Source organism: Leuciscus leuciscus, assembly GCF_965113295.1.
Source record: "Leuciscus leuciscus genome assembly, chromosome: 3".
NCBI classification, from domain to species: domain Eukaryota; kingdom Metazoa; phylum Chordata; class Actinopteri; order Cypriniformes; family Leuciscidae; genus Leuciscus; species Leuciscus leuciscus.
In genome coordinates, this window is record NC_138727.1 from 54,496,503 (window position 1) to 54,515,038 (window position 18,536).

Sequence of the window (18,536 nt, forward strand, 5' to 3'; positions counted from 1 at the left end):
AAGCTTCAGCACCTGTGGACGATAAGCAGCAGGAAGGACGACTTGGTGAACTTCACAGCAGTCAGAATCACCATCCTCTGGCTTCCACTTCCTCATTAACACCCCGTTATCACAGTAGTAGGCAATTCTAGCTTCGGGCACTTTCTTACAGGCAAGGGCAGCATCAAAACATGAAGTAATAGATGGGTCTGCCTTCTGTGCAGCAATTAGCTGAGTTCGGTCAACACCAAGAGTCTCATGTGGGTCATTTACATCAACACTTTCCCCAAACTTTATCATTAACTCACACTTGAGAGGTTCAAAGGGCACTTGTAAGAATGAGTTAGTAAGATTTACAACGTCTTAAAAAATTTTTGACTGTGCTCGGGTCACTGCACACACAGAAAAGGTAGACGGGAACTGTTGGGAAAGACTAGAAGTATCATCAGCTTTACCATCGTTCCCTACGATAGGTCTGGGAAAAACTTGACCACCTGCCAGGTCATTTCCTAGTAGGAGACCCACCCCGAGATTAACTAATCCAGTCACAAGATCAGATTTTAAGTGTACTTGATGGAGAGGAACACTATCACACCCCATTTCAATACCACGAATTAACACATCCGTGCCAGTATACGAGCTTTGCGAGAAGGGCAGTAACTCTTTTAAGACAAAGGACTGTGCTGAGCCAGTGTCACGCAAAATCACAACAGACCGATGCACAGTGTCAGACAAGGAAACAGTGCAAGAAAGAAGAAAAGGTTGTATAGACTTATCTTTAATTACAGACATGGTTTCCACTAATGCCACCTTTTTGGTTTTAGCCTCAGTATTTTTATTTTTCCAAGCCTGACACTCAGCAATTAGATGACCTCCGTCAAGGCAATAAAAACATGAAAAGTTTGTCTCTTCCACCTGAAGAGCCCTATTTCCCTATTTCCGTTACTTTTTGTCATATACGGCGATACACGTGACAAATCTCGCATAGTGTTTTTATTAGCAAACGGCATGTTTGAGGATCGGGCAGACAGAAACACATTGCGGTGCGTCAAAACAAACTCATCTGCTAACACAGCCGTAATCCGTGCCAGATTCACAGGCTCTATCCAAACGCTCCTGTTCACTGACCTGATTCTTCTTCTGGATACTACAGTTTTCTGTGTTATGGGATGTTGAGATACAAGATGTTGATTTTCTCATATCTATACTTAAACACACACTTTCATGACAGACCCAACACAAAGTTGTTCCCCCATTCATAAAAGTGAATACCCCTACCATTTGATGCAAGAAAGACGCATTGAAGATTTTATGGCTCTTATGGTGGATGTTTGTCATTTAGAAGTTGCTTTAGATAAACGTGTCTGGTGAAAGTATAAACTTAAAAGTAATAGCATAATACCTTTTGCACACTGGCTGAAATTTCCAATAGAATCTGTCTGCATCCTGCAAGACTTCAAGTTACGCCCCTTCAAATTACGTCATTTCAAGTTACGCCCACTTCAAGTTACGCCCCTTCAAGTTACGTCATTTCAAGTTACGTCCACTTCAAGTTGCTCACTGTTTTTTTCGACTTAAAGCTGCGCTGCACAGACCGGTCGGTGTATGATATCAAAGTAGCCTACCGCGAGAGCGATAAGAGCAAACAGACACTTATGAATGCTTTTGAATCGCTCTTGCACGAGTTTAACATGAACAGAACAAACTGTTTCCCACACATAGTGCGGTGCGCCACAGAATCAACACCGGCCGCAACATATTGCGTTTCGTTATAAAAAATAAATAAAAAGTACGCTCGCTATTTAAAACACGTAGCGTATTCATTCAGCTGCATTTCCTTTCCTTGCTCTCCCTCCGTCTCTCTGTCACTCACGCGTCTCTCTCACAAGCGATTTTTTGTCTTGCCTTATTTGATCGGTAAATGATGTAGAATGTAGATGACTGCTGTGCATACGATAGGAACGAGCAGAGAGAGAGAAATCCCCGGTCGCGCGCGCGCGCGTCTTCAAACTGTATGGCTCTCTCTCGCTCCCTCCCGCATATTAATCAAAATCAGTTGAGAATTGACACGATGGTAAAAGATCGGAAGACCGAAGTTTCACGTGGAGCATTCGGATATTTTTTTCCTGAATTACCGCTGGGTGTGAATTGTGCTAAAACAAATAAAAATAAAAATAAATAAAAATAAAACTTTATGATTATATTATTATTATTATTATTGAAGAATAATGATCTTTGGTCTTATGTATGTCATTGGTAATTCATTGTGTGTCACTGGTGTTACTGTCTTTTTTTTTTCTGTCACATGAAATAAAATATCACATGTGACATGATCATTTTACATCCATTTAATTCTGCATACACTCAAAAGTTAAGATTTAAACTAAGGATTGCATCATTAGGCTACTTGATTTTAACTGGTTTTCAAATATTTTCATCATTATAGCAAATACATGGTTGCACAAATGAACTAACATCATTCAACATACTTTTAACAAACATGATTAAAATAAATAAAACAATTTCCTTATTTGCTGAATTATTATTATTTTTCTGTACCTCTGACTACATGTGCTGAATTTTTTTTTTGAAATAATATTTAATTAAAACCTTTAATATATTTCCAAGCTGTCATTTATGTGTATTCATAAAGTCAAAGGGTAATCTAATAATGTGGTTTAAATGTTAAACTTACGACATTACTAAATGTCTCTATACGAGCTGGCATCTTGCCGACAACATCTCATTTTGAGTTTGACATATCGTGTGGTTCTATGTGATTTGGACAACTTCAAGTTACGCCCACTTCAAGTTACGCCCACTTCCTGTTACTCCCCTCTCTTGCAGTCCGCAGACAGACCCATCTCGCTGAATTAGCAAATCCAGGTGATTGGAACAAAATACTGAGGAGGACTTTTACTTTCTGAACCTGGACTTTACACCTCTGCATTAGGGCTGGGCGATTTAAATCGCGATATTGTTATGCGCATCTCGTCAGTAAAGCCGGTTCCTTGATTAGTAGTAAATCACCATCACCTGCTTTCAGATGGAGCGGCATTTAGGGCTGAGGAGATAATTAAGTGATTAATTTAGTGATGATTGAGCATTATTGAAGAAACCTGATGTTAACAAGCAGAATCACAGAAGAAGAAAATCACAAATTGTAAGTTACCATTAAGGTGATGGGTGTTTGCTTTAGTTGGGCTCTAGACCATTATATGTTTACTTTAATATTTACTGTTGTTTGTCTGCTGTTATTGATTTATAACAGTTAAATGAACAAAGTAAAAATGTATTTAATAGTGTTGGTTATGTTTTGACATAATCATGATGTGATCTGAAAAAGGAAACTTATTGAGATAGTTTGGTTTAACTTGTTAGCAGCAGTTTTGTGATTCTTCAGCCTATGATTATCAGTACTTTACTTATAATTCAAAAAATTTAATAAACACTGTTCTGATCAAAAGACATTCAGATAAATTCATTTAAAACACAGACATCAATAATCAGCCTGAGAATCTCAACAATGGTGACAATAATAAAGCATGTTGCAGTGGCTGCCACCAATCACAACTCATTAATGGCTCCCATCATGCATTGCGGTATGAATAAATTATGATCTGAATTGTCTAATTGTCTAGAGGGGTGGTAGTGGCACAGTGGATAAGACACATGCCTTTGGTGTGAGAGACCCGGGTTCGAATCCACTGTGAGACACCAATGTGTCCCTGAGCAAGACACTTAACCCCTAGTTGCTCCAGAGGCGTGCGACCTCTGACATATATAGCAATTGTAAGTCGCTTTGGATAAAAAGCGTCAGCTAAATGAATAAATGTAAATGTAAATGTAAATGTATATGTAATGTACTTTTCCTAATTGAATATTCTGCTCCTCACCATTGTTGAGATGCATAGACTGAATCTTGACGTCTGTGTGTGCCTAAAAGATTGATTTTTTTTTTAACAACTTTTAAGAAATTTGAGATTTTGAGATTTTCTCCTTCAGTGATTCTGCTTGTTAACATCAGGTGTCTTCAATAATGCTCAATCATCACTAAATTAATCCCTTAATTATCTCATTAACTTCAACACTCTTGACTGTGGACTCATACACTCCCAGGAGTGTTAATTTAACACTGGAGTTTTTGCTGTATACAAAGAGCCGTAGTTAACTGACAAGCTGAGCCATATCGCATTAAATATCGCTGGGCTGGCGATACGTCCGCGATATTAATGCGATATGGCTCAGCTGGTCAGGTAACTACGGTTCTTTGTAGTAAATGCCGCTCCATCTGAAAGCAGGTGATGGCGATTTACTACTAATCAAGGAACCGGCTTTACTGATGAGATGCGCATAACAATATCGCGATTTAAATCGCCCAGCCCTACTCTGCATAGCAATTAGGGCTGGGCGATTTAAATCGCGATATTGTTATGCGCATCTCATCAGTAATGCCGGTTCCTTGATTAGTAGTAAATCGCCATCACCTGCTTTCAGATGAAGCGGCATTTACTACAAAGAGCCGTAGTTAACTGACAAGCTGAGCCAAATCACATCAATATCGCGGACGTATCGCCAGCGATATTTAATGCGATATGGCTCAGCTTGTCAGTTAACTACGGCTCTTTGTATACAGCAAAAACTCCAGTGTTAAATTAACACCCCTGGGAGTGTATGAGTCCACACTCAAGAGTGTTTACGTTAATGAGATAACTAAGTGATTAATTTAGTGATGATTGAGCATTATTGAAGACACCTGATGTTAACAAGTAGAATCGCTAAAGGAGAAAATCGCAAATTGTAAGTTACCATTATTGTGATGGGTAGTTGCTTTAGTTGGACTCTGACCCTTTCATGTGTACTTTAGATTTTGTTTGGCGATTGTATCTGAGTTAAAACTGCCAGTTGAACAAAGAAAAAAAAAGTGATTCTTGTTGGTTATATTATGACAATCATCATTTGAACTTGATCACTGAGCTCATTAAGATCCTTCTTTCTGACTTCGATTTATGTTGTTGGTTACAGCATAACTGTGAATCTGAATAAATGGCCAGAATTTTTGATATAAAGGATTTCTTAAAACTTGTTTAAAAAAAAATCATTCTTTTAGGCACACACAGATGTCAAGATTCAGTCTATGCATCTCAACAATGGTGAGGAGCAGAATATTCAATGAGGAAAAGTAAATTACATAGACAATTCAGATCATAATTTATTCATACCGCAATGCATGATGGGAGCCATTAATGAGTTGTGATTGGTGGCAGCCACTGCAACATGCTTTATTATTGTCACCACCATTGTTGAGATTCACAGGCTGATTATTGATGTCTGAACGTCTTTTTGATTAGAGCAATGTTTATTAAATATTTTGAATTATAAGTAAAGTCCTGATAATCATAGGCTGAAGAATCACAAAACTGCTGCTAATAAGTTAACTCTAATGTGTTTCTTTTGAAATCACCATAACAGTGATTAGTGTTTCCATTAGTTGGGCTCTTAACTCGTATCATACCTTTTGTCTTTTATTGGCCGCTGTGACAGTGTGTTTGTCAAACTCATTTGCAGCTGCAAAGAAAGCTAAAGTGAAATGAGATCAGGTGATGATGGTTACCTGTTGATGGTTTTATAGTCATCATGAAATAGATTGATTCACTGATGTCTTTTGAATCTAAAAATTATGTTATCACATTAATGTTTTTTCACAACACAAACTCTGTGTTACTGCAGCATTAGATCCAGCAAAATTATAACAGTAAGTTAGAAGACATTAACAGACATGAGTACAAAAAGTCAGTTTAATATGACAAACACAGACATCAATAATCAGCGTATGAATCTCAACAATGGTGACAATCAAAAGTACTTTGCTGCAATGCATGCTGGGTACCAGCATAGTACAAAACTCCCAGCATGCATTGCAACATGAATAAATTATGCAGCTGAATTGACCTATAATTTAGTTTGATTCTAAATATTTGCTTTTATTTTTTGCTGTTGGTTTTGTTGTGAATTAGTAGCTTTTCAGTGATGTTCTGAATTTATCTGTTTATCTAAATATTTGTGATTGTCACCATTGTTGAGATTCATACGCTGATTGTTGATATCTGTGTGTGTCAGCAAAAGCTAATTTTTAAATTTCATGTTTGTTAAAAGATTTAAACCGATTGTTATATTTCTGGATCTGATGCTGCAGTAACACAGGGTAGAGCTGAAGATCTTTGCCCGGACCCGACGGGACCCGACGGGTTTGGTCGGGTTCGGTCTTAATTTCTATTATTTTACACGGGCTCGGGCTCGCGCTTCGGGTTGCGTGGTAAATGAGCGGTCAGGTGATGTGTTTAGATTAGCGTGAAAATGGATCTTGAGGAGGTGAAATGGAGGCTGGTCTCTGGAGGACTTATTTTATTTCTTTGTTCCAACTTCCAATTGGCCTCTAGCCTCCGTTAGTCATGAATAAATGATGTTAAAAAATGTATAAATTACTCCTTTTTTTTACGAAAGACAAAGCTGTGTGCGTGCGGCGCAGTCTCTTTTTTCCTTTCTCTCCCTTTTCCGCCGAGTGGTGCGTGTGCCGGCTCGCGGTGTGAAGCGCGTGTCCGCGCTATTCTCCGACACTCTTATCACTGCTGATAGACGGCCTTTTGGACAGTCGGGCTGTAAACGGGTTCGGGCTTTTAAAAAGCTGTCAATCAAAATGTACTTGTCGGGCTCGGGCCTTTTCGGGCCGAACTTTTAAGGCCCGATTACAGCTCTAACACAGGGTTTGTGACGTGAAAATATTAATGGAACAATATATTTGTTAGATTATAAAAACCTCAGGGAATCAGTCTATTTCATGATGACTATAAAACCATCAACAGGAAACCATCATCACCTGATCTCTTTCACTTTAGCTTTCTTTGCAGCTGCAAATGTGTTTGACAAACACACTGTCACAGTGGCCAAAAAACAAAAGATATAATAAGAGTTACGAGCCCAACTAATGGAAACACTTATCACTGTTATGGTGACTTTAAATGAAACACATTAGAGTTAAACCTCTGTTAATTCTCAATAAAAACTTCTGTAGACGTCTGACAGAAATAAAGTCAGTCTGGTTAGTAATAAGTGAAGCTGGTAATGCTGTTTGTGGAGTTGTTTAATCCTCCTCTGCTGAGATCTTCACAGATTTAATGTCTTCTTTTCTCTTCAGTTGATTTCACCTGAGGCTGTGGCTGAAAGTACTCCATATTTAATATACACAGATTATTTTGGCTCAGATAAGGTCCAGTTCTGGTTTATTTCTTTACTCTTGGCTGACATGTGGCATTGCTATGCAGAGGTGTAAAGTCCAGGTTCAGAAAGTAAAAGTCCTCCTCAGTATTTTGTTCCAATCACCTGGATTTGCTAATTCAGCAGGAGAGAGAACTAATTAGTGAAATCAGCTGACTGAGTTTATGGGTGGAATAAACATATGGCAGGACTTTTACTCTTTGGCCCCTGGATTACCCACCTCTGTCTATTATTATAGCGTCTCAGGCTGAAGACTGGGAAACACACTGGACGGATGGTCAGTCCATCACTGCTTTGGAACATTTAAACCTCATTTACACAAAAACACATGTGTTTTGCTGAAATGTACATCTTTGATATATATCCATGGCTATATACTGCTCAATAATTCTTTCGACCTCTCAAAGATCAACAGAGCGGCTGCCAGTTTACCAAAGGTTGAATTTACACAACGCGTTTTTGCAGGTCATTTACGGGAAATCTGAATTTGACTGCTGTTACTCTTCATCATATGCTTATGAGATCTTTATTAATCTCCCGCACTGAATTTGCATTGTGTTTTTCATTAGGCACTGATTCAAAAGACTCAAGATTCAGATTTATTCAGAGTCTATATGTTAAATGAACTTAATATATATATTTGATTTAGAAAATGTATGAAAATAAAGAAGTTATTTGTGTATCACACAGGAGATTCATAAAGATCTCATAAGGATTTGAAAAGTGAATGGCAGTCAAACATAAATATTACTTGCTATACTGTTAGATTGTAGATTGCTGAACTGAAGTGTCAGTTTACTTACAAAACAAATGCAAAAAAAAAAACAGAGAGAGAGAGAGAAGTTTGGACTGTGAGGGTGACGGGGACGAGTATAAATCTGAGCTGCTGCAGGTTCACAGAGATACACACACACACACACACACATAGACACTATGGACGTGAAGCTGCTGTGTCTGACTGTTGTTCTTCTCTCCTCACCCCTCCTCACACTGTGTGACCCGCTGTGAGTATTAAACACACCGTTTGCTCATAGAGTTACTAATAATCAGTTTTTAAGATTTCAAACGCTGTGATTTGATCTCCTCAGGTTTGTTCTGTCAGCTCCTAATTTGCTGAGAGTGGGTTCCTCAGAGAACGTGTTTGTGGAGGCTCAGGATTACTCTGGAGGAAACCTTAACGTGACGGTCTCAGTGAAGAACTTCCCAAAGAAAGACATGGAGATAACAGACAAAACAGTGACACTGACTGCAGAAAACAATTACCAGATCCTTACAGATATAAAGGTGAGAGCTCCATAAATACAGTGATGTTTCATTCTGTAACATGGTGAGAGTCAGGAGCAGGATCAAGCAGATCCACGTGCAGGTTTATTCAAATAATCCACAAGGTTATAGATCACAAGGTAACTAGCATAAACAAATAAAAACACGAAACATGATAAACCAAAGAATGTGATTTCAGCGACTGACAGAGAACAAGGGCTATATATACACAGCGACGCTGAAATCACATTCTTTGGCTTATCGTGTTTCGTGTTTTTATTTGTTTATGCTAGTCCAAAAGCCTCCGTACAAGGTTAAAAACCAGTTCAAATGTGGTCATTGCATATTTTCAACATAATTTATGGTCTCATTTAGAAAATTTATACACAGCAAAAACTCCAGTGTTAAATTAACACTCCTGGGAGTACATATGAGACCACACTTGTAGAGTGTAAAGTGTTAAAATATGAGTGTTAAATTAACACTCAAGAGTGTTAAAGTTAATGAGATAATTAAGTGATTAATTTAGTGATGATTGATCATTATTGAAGACACCTGATGTTAACAAGCAGAATCACTGAAGGAGAAAATCACAAATTGTAAGCCACCGTTATGGTGATTATTGTTTGCTTTAGTTGGGCTCTTGACCCTTACATGTTTACTTTAAATGTTGCTTGTCTGCTGTTATTGATTTATAACAGTCAGATGAACAAAGAAAAACTGTGATCTGATGATGTTGGTTATATTTTGAAATAATCATGTTGTGATCTGAAAAACTAAACTTATTGAGATAGTTTGGATTTGTTAATTACAGAAGCTCTGTGATTCTACAGCATATGACTTTCAGTATTTTTCATGTAATCCAAAAGATTTAATAAACATTGTTCTGATCAAAAGACTTTCTAATTAATTCATTTAGAAACACAGACATCAATAATCAGCCTGTGAATCTCAACAATGGTGACAATAATAAAGCATGTTGCAGTGGCTGCCACCAATCACAACTCATTAATGGCTCCCATCATGCATTGCGGTATGAATAAATTATGATCTGAATTGTCCATGTAATTTACTTTTCCTAATTGAATATTCTGCTCGTCACCATTGTTGAGATGCATAGACTGAATCTTGATGTCTGTGTGTGCCTAAAAGAAATATATATTTTTTTCAAAACAACTTTTAAGACATCCTTTCTATTATATCTAAAATTCTGGATATTTATGCAGGATCACAGTTATGCTGTAACCAACAACAAAATCTAAGTCAGAAATATGAGTTCAGTGATCAAGTTCAAATGATGATTGTCATAATATAACCAACACCATCAGATCACTTTTTTTTTTCTTTGTTCATCTAGCAGTTATAACTCAGATACAACAGCCAAACAAAATCTAAAGTTAATAATATATGGGTCAAGAGTCCAACTAAAGCAAACAATCATCGCCATAACGGTGGCTTACAATTTGTGATTTTCTCCATCAGGTGTCTTCAATAATGATCAATCATCACTAAATTAATCACTTAATTATCTCATTAACTTTAACACACTTGAGTGTTAATTTAACACTCATATTTTAACACTTTACACTCTACAAGTGTGGTCTCATATGTACTCCCAGGAGTGTTAATTTAACACTGGAGTTTTTGCTGTGTACTGTTTCTGGACCAAATAAAAACTCTCAGGATGCATTAAATTAAAACTCATGTTTATTTCAATGTAATTTCCTTTTGTAATTGCAAAGCAACTCACAGACAGTTTGTGTTTGTCCAAAAATCATGAACATAAAAGACACATCAGTAAATCATCAGACACTTGTGCTGAGACTCATTTAATGAGACCTTAAATGATGTTGAAAATATGTCCACAATGGCCACATTTGAACTAGTTTTTAACCTTGTACAGAGGCTCCATGAATGTCTATATTGGACGTGCAGAACACGTAAAAAAAAGACGTCATAAAAATGTTCATTCTGGCTCCTCAGTGGACGTCTTTTCAACGTACGACTTTTGTGACAAAGACGTTGAAAAGACGTGTTTTGGACATCATTTTGTTTAGTGGGGCTATATATACACAGGCAGACAAGCTTAACATGATAACAAGGGGGCGTAGATAATAAGAAACACCTGGAGACTAATCAACATGAAAACCTACAAAGAACTACAAAACATGGTGTAAGACGGGAAATAACATAAGAGTCCAGGAACACACAAGACAGGGGAACACAGGCTGGGATCATAACACATTCTCATTATTTTATTATCAGATATAATTCAGGCTGATGATTATCTGTTCTCTAGATCCCTGATGATAAGGACTTCTTCTCTGATGATCCTCTGGAGAAGCAGTATGTGTATCTACAAGCTCAGTTTCTATCCCACACTCTGGAGAAAGTGGTCATGGTCTCATTCCAGTCTGGATATATATTTGTACAGACAGACAAGCCCATCTACACGCCTGCTAGCACAGGTACGAGTATGTGCTAAGTAAAGTTCACAACGTAATTTCGGTTAATTTCGATTAACTGCTGGAGCATAAGCAGCCGCTCACCCTGCTCTGGCATCAGCTGTTTTGGCGTCCCTCCACCTCCCCAACTCCACCTCCCCAACTCCACCAACATCATTTAAATAACATAATTATAACATCTTGCTACCATACTCATCATGTAAGCATTAGTAGTCCCACTGGAGGGTATATCTAAGCTCGAGTTGAAGCTGCTTCATTGAGCCCTCCATTGTGGACAGCAAGCCGAATACAATTAACCTTTTTAGCTTAAAGATTATATGGGCAAAGGAACTCATGAAATACTTGGAAAATATAACGCACAATGTGAACTTTATACATAAGCATGACATAATTGTTTATTATTAAACTGACTGCTGTGTGTATCAGGGTTTGAATCTGAGTAAAAAACATCAGAACTCCTATTTCAGTTTTTTGCTTTGATCTCTTTTACAGTTCAATACAGGATTTTCTCTCTGACGCCCAACATGAAACCACTCAGTCTGACTGGAGTCACGGTGGAGATCATGGTACACACTTATATAAGTGCACACTGTTAATACACACACACGCACGCACGCACGCACGCACGCACACACACACACACACACACATTCGTGGCATTTTAGCTGTGATGAGCATGTACACTGCTGATCTCAGTAAACACACAGTGTTAATGCTGATTTCTGTGTTTCTGAAGAATCCACAAGGCATCACAGTTTCATCAGAGAAGTTAAATCCAGAGAAAGGGATGAAGTCTGGAAAATACGCCATTCCTGAGGTTGCCAGGTGTGTGAAACGCTGACTGAAGATATTCAACCTGAGTGAACTTTATTTAATGATTCAATGATTTCTCTTTAATTTATTTACACAATACTCATAGATGTGATCTGTGTTATAAGATTCATTTGATCTGTTGTATAATGCTGCTTATTTATATTTTGTTAAAGTGTTTTGAAATGTTTTTGTTTCAGTCTTGGGATCTGGAAGGTTGTCACTCGGTACACACACACTCCTCCGAAGACGTTTACTGCAGACTTTGAGGTCAAAGAATATGGTAAGATGTGTGTCAACAAAATGTGTGTTGTGTAAATGCGATAAAAACTAAGATAATGTATTTATTTATTTGTGTCTTTTCTCTGGATTGGTTTATAGTGCCGGCAACATTTGGAGTCAGATTAAGACCCAGTAAGTCATTCTTCTATGTGGGTGACGAGAGCCTGACAGTCGACATTGAAGCCAAGTAAGACAACATATGTTCTGCTTCTCTGTATTCAAAATTCATCTTTAATGTATGCACACACTGATTTAAAATAGATCTCTATGTAAACTACAAGATAATGTGAGCAACCAAAACTTTTCATGAGTGTTTGAGATAGTATAAATTCCAAAAGTAACAAAGACATTTATCTTAGTCTCAAAAGGCATATTTCTTTTGAGTTGTGGTTATTCTGTATTTTACTGGTAGTATGAATATTGTTTCCTGTGTATCCGCTCTCATGACTGAAGTTTCCTCGCTCATCGTTCTTCGCCTCCTCGCAGTGCACTAGAGGACTGAGATGCTCATCGATTTGAGCATTGAGAAGCACCCACAGATTTTGGGGATGCTAGTGTGAACATGATGGATTACGGACAATATATTGATGTATGCTGTGTCTGAAAGGAACTCTGTGTGTTCATGTTTATAAGCATGAAGGAATGAGAAGCCCCAGGAAGTGGATTTGAGGCAATGTTTGGTTTGCAACATTTGTTTGCATAAATCTGAATGCATGGACTCTGTTTGCATTTGTTAAATGTTGTCAACAACAACAGCTTAAGGGAAAGCCCTAACAGGTTTTATATATAATTTAATATGACTGAATCAACCTGACATCAGTTGGTTACACCAGGGGTTTTCAAAGTGTGTGGCACAGAGAGCAGCTCTAGTAGCCTACATCAAGAATGTAGGTCTGGCAACTCACCATTGGCACGGCTCAATCCGAGGGGCGATCAATCTGATAAACGGCTTTCTTTCAAATTCGCTCTGCATGCAATAGGACAGCGCTACAACCAACCAGAGCATTTTCCCACCAGCGGAGCTAACGTTAGTTGATAGATTAAACTTTTGCCATTTATGGCCGGCAAAACTACGAACACATCTTCCTGTTTTAAAAGGGTCATATAATGTCATTTTTGTACAAGCTAATATGATTCTTTAGGGTCTAAATTAAAAGTTTGTAATATACTTTAATTAAAAATTCTCATTAGTATTGTAAGAAAACACTAATTTTACATGGTCAAAAACAGCTCTGTTTTCAGCACGCCGTTTAAGTGCATGTGTCTTTAAATGATAATGAGCTTTGCTCACCCCGCCCCTCTGTTCTGTGCGTACACCGTTTGTAACACAATAACACAATAACCATAACGCGTTGTTCATTATAAACGTGGGATTATGAATTATATTGAGAACGTCATACATAGAAAACATGCCGTAATGTACCCTGAGTGTAAACAACCGCATTCATCGTGAAGCGTGCAGCAAGCGATTAGCAAAGATTAATATAAAGATTAATATAAAGGTCAACAATCAGGTGATTGACAGCAGCTATCAACAATGACGCGCCGGTCGTCGTGTGCTATGATTGACAGCTCGCTCACGAGGGCGGGTCTGTGTTGAAACGCTGCTGTCAATCAACCATCGTGGGAGGGGCGTCGATCTTGTGACGTCACAAAATCGAACAGCTTGATTTGAGATGGGGGAAAACATATAAGATTTTAAAAAAAAACACTGGATGGATTTTTATCATTTTATGATGGTTGTGTACAGGCACTGCCAACAAACATTTCAGTATAATCAACTTGTAAAAGTGCATGTACCATTATATGACCCCTTTAAAGAATAACTTAAGTGCCGTTCTTTGGTCTTTGCTCTTTTCTCAAAGAAAAGCTTAACTCCAAGTCCTCCAGAGTCGCGGCCAAAGCCGATTCGAAAGACTGTTCGCCAGCAGCAGCTCTTCTTTGTTTTCAAGTAGCAGGGAATTCACGCGGAACCGTCACACTCACAACTCTGTCGTCATTATGTTAAGCCCGCTCACCGACTACTCTATACATGAAGTGATTGGCCTGACTAGAGTTTGGTTTTTCCAGCTTGAAAGTCAACGGAGAGTTGCTAGACTACACTAGCTGCAAAATAAATTTAGCTGCCGCTAGGGTGCGTCTAGATTTCTAGGCTACAGCTCCAGAGTATATTGGCTACACTGTAAAATCCAACAGTTGTTCTTCTAACTAACACTTTTAGTTAACTATATATATACAAAATGAGTAGTGTACATGCTCATATAAAAAATAAATAAAAAAAAACATGAAAAACCCTCATGTTGTTCAAAACATGTATGACTGTGGAGAAAGAAAAGAAGGTAGTTAGACAAATGTTCAAGCTGCTTTTTTCTATGTAATGAAACTGGATATGGATCAAGGACAGTCGTCGTCACCGTTCAGTTTTTACAGCAGAAATTGTCTGTGCTTTTATAGGTACCTGTTTGGACAGAAGGTGGAAGGACATGCGTTTGTGATGTTTGGTGTGATGGACGGTGAGAAGAAAACAAGTATTCCTGCCTCTCTGAAAAGAGTTCAGGTGAGAGACATTGGTCCGTGTATCTTTTGGTCATTTGATTTCCTGTTTGGAATGGAATAACGAGAAATGAAAACCAGCTCGTTTATTCGTTTTTTAGTTTAGTTTAAAGAGCGAAAAATGAGATTTTGGCTCGATTTTTCATTTTTCGTTTGTGGTTTACAAATCGGTTTATGGGTTCGATATTTCGTTTGCACACGTGGCCGGCGCTGAAACGCCCCTTTCATCTGATTGGTCAAAACGCTCCGCCTTCAGTAAGCTACGAGCTTTTCTTTCTGTCAGGCAGAATAAGAGTCAGTACGAGTGCGGCACTGACAAATGCACTTTAATAAAATAATGTCTGAAACCACCACTCACTGTTAACTACGCACAATATTTGAAGCAGAAATGTTGCTGGTCACGTAATTCGTGCTGCTGCGACTTGCAAGCGAACCCTTTAATGTGAGCCACATATGACAGATTATGTTGGCATGATGTATTTCCCATTGATAAATACAGTGCAAATAGTTCAAATATCTCTTTGGATAAAAGGGAAGTGGAAATAAAAATCAATAATAGGCTGAACTGTACCATGATAATATGTCCGTAACATGTACCACTCTCGTCTTTTATTTAAAATAAATAGGGGCGTCACCACTTTTGAATAAGAAACAATATCAAGACTATAAAACTCCTCAAAAAACGCGCACACACTCAAACCTGACTGCACATCACGCTCTAAAGCGGCACTAAAATAATGTTTTAAAACTTTCACAGAGACCTCAAACTGAAAGCACAAAGCCTGTCTTTAAATTTAATTTCGTTTTGTATTAATTGTATCTTAATTTTAATCGATGTTTCATCAACAAATTGTCTGGATTTAATAAGAAGTAGCCTAAATATAGGCTATTAGAAAATAAATAATCAGGACACGGAGGCGCTGGCGAACCTGGAGCTCGTCTCATAATGAAACTCAGCGTAGGCCTTTAAGGTAGCCTATTGCCTCACAGACCTGAGACATATAGATAGCTTGAAATGTCTACTTTTAAGCAGAACAATGCAAAACGAAAGAAAACAGACTGCGCTGCTTATGTAATTCGTATGAAATGTGCATTTCTCTCTGGCGCTGCGAAGATCGCGAGTCGTCAACTTCATCTGTCTAGCCGACACTGACATAAAAAATAACTGTTTTATTAGTAAACAATTAAAATGTCTCCTGCTATATTTTACTTGCCTGTTCCTTACAAAACACTGACAGTGGGGTTTTTGACGTTTTTTTTTTTTTTTTTTTTGAGCAGCTGCGGGCAAATTCTTTCGACACACACACAATATTACGTAACACTCTGCGCTTATGTTTTAAAAAGATAATTTTACATATAAATAACAATTTTTAAATAGCCCACTTAAAGTGTTTATTACAAATAAATGACTAAATGCTAAAAATGTATACATTTTAATGAACAAACATATGCGTTGCATTTACAATTCTGTGAAAACAGGGGGTGCTGCAGCACCCCCAGCACCCCCACTTCCCGCGGCCCTGGCACGGCATACCTTTAAAATGTTATTAGTTTTATTATAAACGAATACAATTTTATTACTGAATTAGTCGATGTTTCTCTGAGTTTTCTTTATTATGCTGGCTTAAAAAACTCAGCATATTTGAACATTATTATTATTATTATTATTATTATTTATTATTATTATGAGAAATTGACTCCACCTAGAACTAATGCTTCACCAAATTCAGCTCAGACCTTAAGACTGGTCTGACTCACTTATATCTTTTCTAACTGTTCAGACTTATGCCTAGTTCACACTACACAACTTTAAACGTCGGCAGATCGCTGTGCTGTTCAGACTACATGACTTGCTCTGGAGTCTTGAAGTCGTTGTGGTGTTCAGACTATGTGACACTACGTAAATCTTCTGCAACAGGGGCTTACACACTACAGGAGCTGACAACAAGTCTTGGCGCATTCCAATGGCAAATGGACGGCGGGACAAAATTGTTGGTATATATATATATATATATATATATATATATATATATATATATATATATATATATATATATAGTTGAGCACCGTCATTAGAACTATATAACCGCAAAAAAACGTGTTATTAAAATATTTTTAAATTTCTATCTTTTCTATTATAGAGAATGTTTAAATACTAATTAAAAACAATTGTTGACAGTCTGTGTTATTATTGGTCTATACGTTTCCAACTGTAATTGATTCTTTCAATCATTTGAGATAGAAATAAAAGCTATGACTATGATATAGTGATGTGCCATCATTATGAGATTTATTAAACAAATGAAAAACATTTCCAATAATAAACATTAGCAATAAACATTTGCAATAATAAACAATATCATTACCGATAACTGATCGTGCAGTTTAATTACCCCTTGACTGGCCCCAAACATGTTTGATAAAAGAAACATATACAGTGTGTATATATGATGTGTATTACATTTTAGCTCAAAAACAATTGTAATAAAAGATAGGATCATAAGATGCTATATTGGGTTTTTACCACTTAATGAAGTTTTGTTTTGTAAATCGTGAGACATGATTTTTACCACTTTGCTTTGTAGAAATAATTTATTTAAAACGAATTTCGTTTTGTACAAATTGTATCTTAATTTTAATAAATGTTTCATCAACCAATTGCATGTAGGCCTATTTATAAAATAAAAAGGAAATAGGCAATATAATAACCGATGAGTTATGTCATTTGACTCACGTCATAACCGTCACACCAATTCTGAAACCGGCACACGCACACCCCATATATATATATATATATATATATATATATATATATATATAGGCCTATATTGTTTGTGCAATGATCTGTTTAGAACCCCGAAAGAAAAAAAAGAAAAAAAAAAAGAATATGGGTGAAGGGATGGATAAGCACACGCGGGCAGCAGGGATTGTCTGTCAGATAGAGATTTGGAAGTGAGTAAAACATTATAATGAAAAAGCAGCTGCCTGTTGTGGTTTGGCAACGATGGTTACAAATACAAAGGGCTTTTGTAATATCATAACAAGATGATCATTGGCTGTTGCTCGTCGCGACACGTGACACCACAGGCTATCGAGTCGGCCGACAATTCCAGATATTTGGCATGCTAGATATTTTTCTGGCGTCGGCGACGCGTCGGCGATGTGTCAGCGAGGGGTTTTGATGCGTCGTTAAGTATTTCCCACTCAAAGATTGGCGAGCGCGGATCACCCGCAGATTTGCACGCGATTACAGCCTGACCTGTCGGCGAGCTCGTTAACTTGCAAATCGGGCTTAAATCGGGCTTAAAATCATGTAGTGTGAACTAGGCATTACTTTGCCAAAAAATCCATTGACTTGCGTTATCTGAGCAATAAAGGCCGTAATACTTAATGCTGTCCAATAGAGGGGGCGACAGGATAATACCGGTAAGTCTTTTCTACTCTTTTTCCCTGTTTGCATCAGTTTAAATGAAAAATAAATACATGAATTTCATTCATAAATAGGCCATATCTGTGTATCCACTCTCTAGTTTGTTTTAACATATTGTTATTCACACTGGTTTTTGCATTTAATGTTTGTCCATCTGGAACTTTTATTTGTCATGAGCTCTATATTTAAGATGTACTAGAAAAAAAAAAATGATTCAACACAAACTCTGTTTTTACTCAGCAAATTTGTTTTCCTTTCAAGTAGGCTATAGCCTACAAGTTATCCTGCTTTTTGCCATGGCTTGCCATACTGCCCGGGACCAACAATATTTTCTCCACACGAGATGTTTAAAAACCCTGCATGTAGTTTTTGTGAAGACTAGCACATATCTTACAAAGGTTCCAGTTCTGTTTACGCTATTGTAGTTTGTAATGCTTGTTATGTTCCTAAATTTATAATAGGCCTAACACATTTAAGCT

The 18,536-nt window shown here is 37.4% G+C and overlaps 2 protein-coding genes across 4 annotated transcripts in view; one reads left to right on the forward strand and one right to left on the reverse strand.

Moving 5' to 3' along the window:
* LOC309493862 (complement C3-like) overlaps positions 1 to 18,536 on the reverse strand; it is a 217,148-nt gene that overhangs the window by 148,972 nt on the left and 49,640 nt on the right. The gene's annotated exons all lie outside the window — the stretch shown is intronic.
* Positions 8,142 to 18,536, forward strand: part of LOC309493660 (complement C3-like) — a 32,973-nt gene continuing 22,578 nt past the window's right edge. For both annotated transcript variants that reach the window (XM_082162845.1, XM_082162846.1), the window contains exons 1-8: positions 8,142 to 8,258; positions 8,343 to 8,538; positions 10,817 to 10,985; positions 11,475 to 11,548; positions 11,719 to 11,807; positions 11,993 to 12,075; positions 12,174 to 12,261; positions 14,529 to 14,631. In XM_082162845.1, the coding sequence (XP_082018971.1) occupies positions 8,188 to 8,258; positions 8,343 to 8,538; positions 10,817 to 10,985; positions 11,475 to 11,548; positions 11,719 to 11,807; positions 11,993 to 12,075; positions 12,174 to 12,261; positions 14,529 to 14,631 (873 nt within the window). In that variant the 5' untranslated portion in view covers positions 8,142 to 8,187. The remainder of the gene's footprint in view (positions 8,259 to 8,342; positions 8,539 to 10,816; positions 10,986 to 11,474; positions 11,549 to 11,718; positions 11,808 to 11,992; positions 12,076 to 12,173; positions 12,262 to 14,528; positions 14,632 to 18,536) is intronic.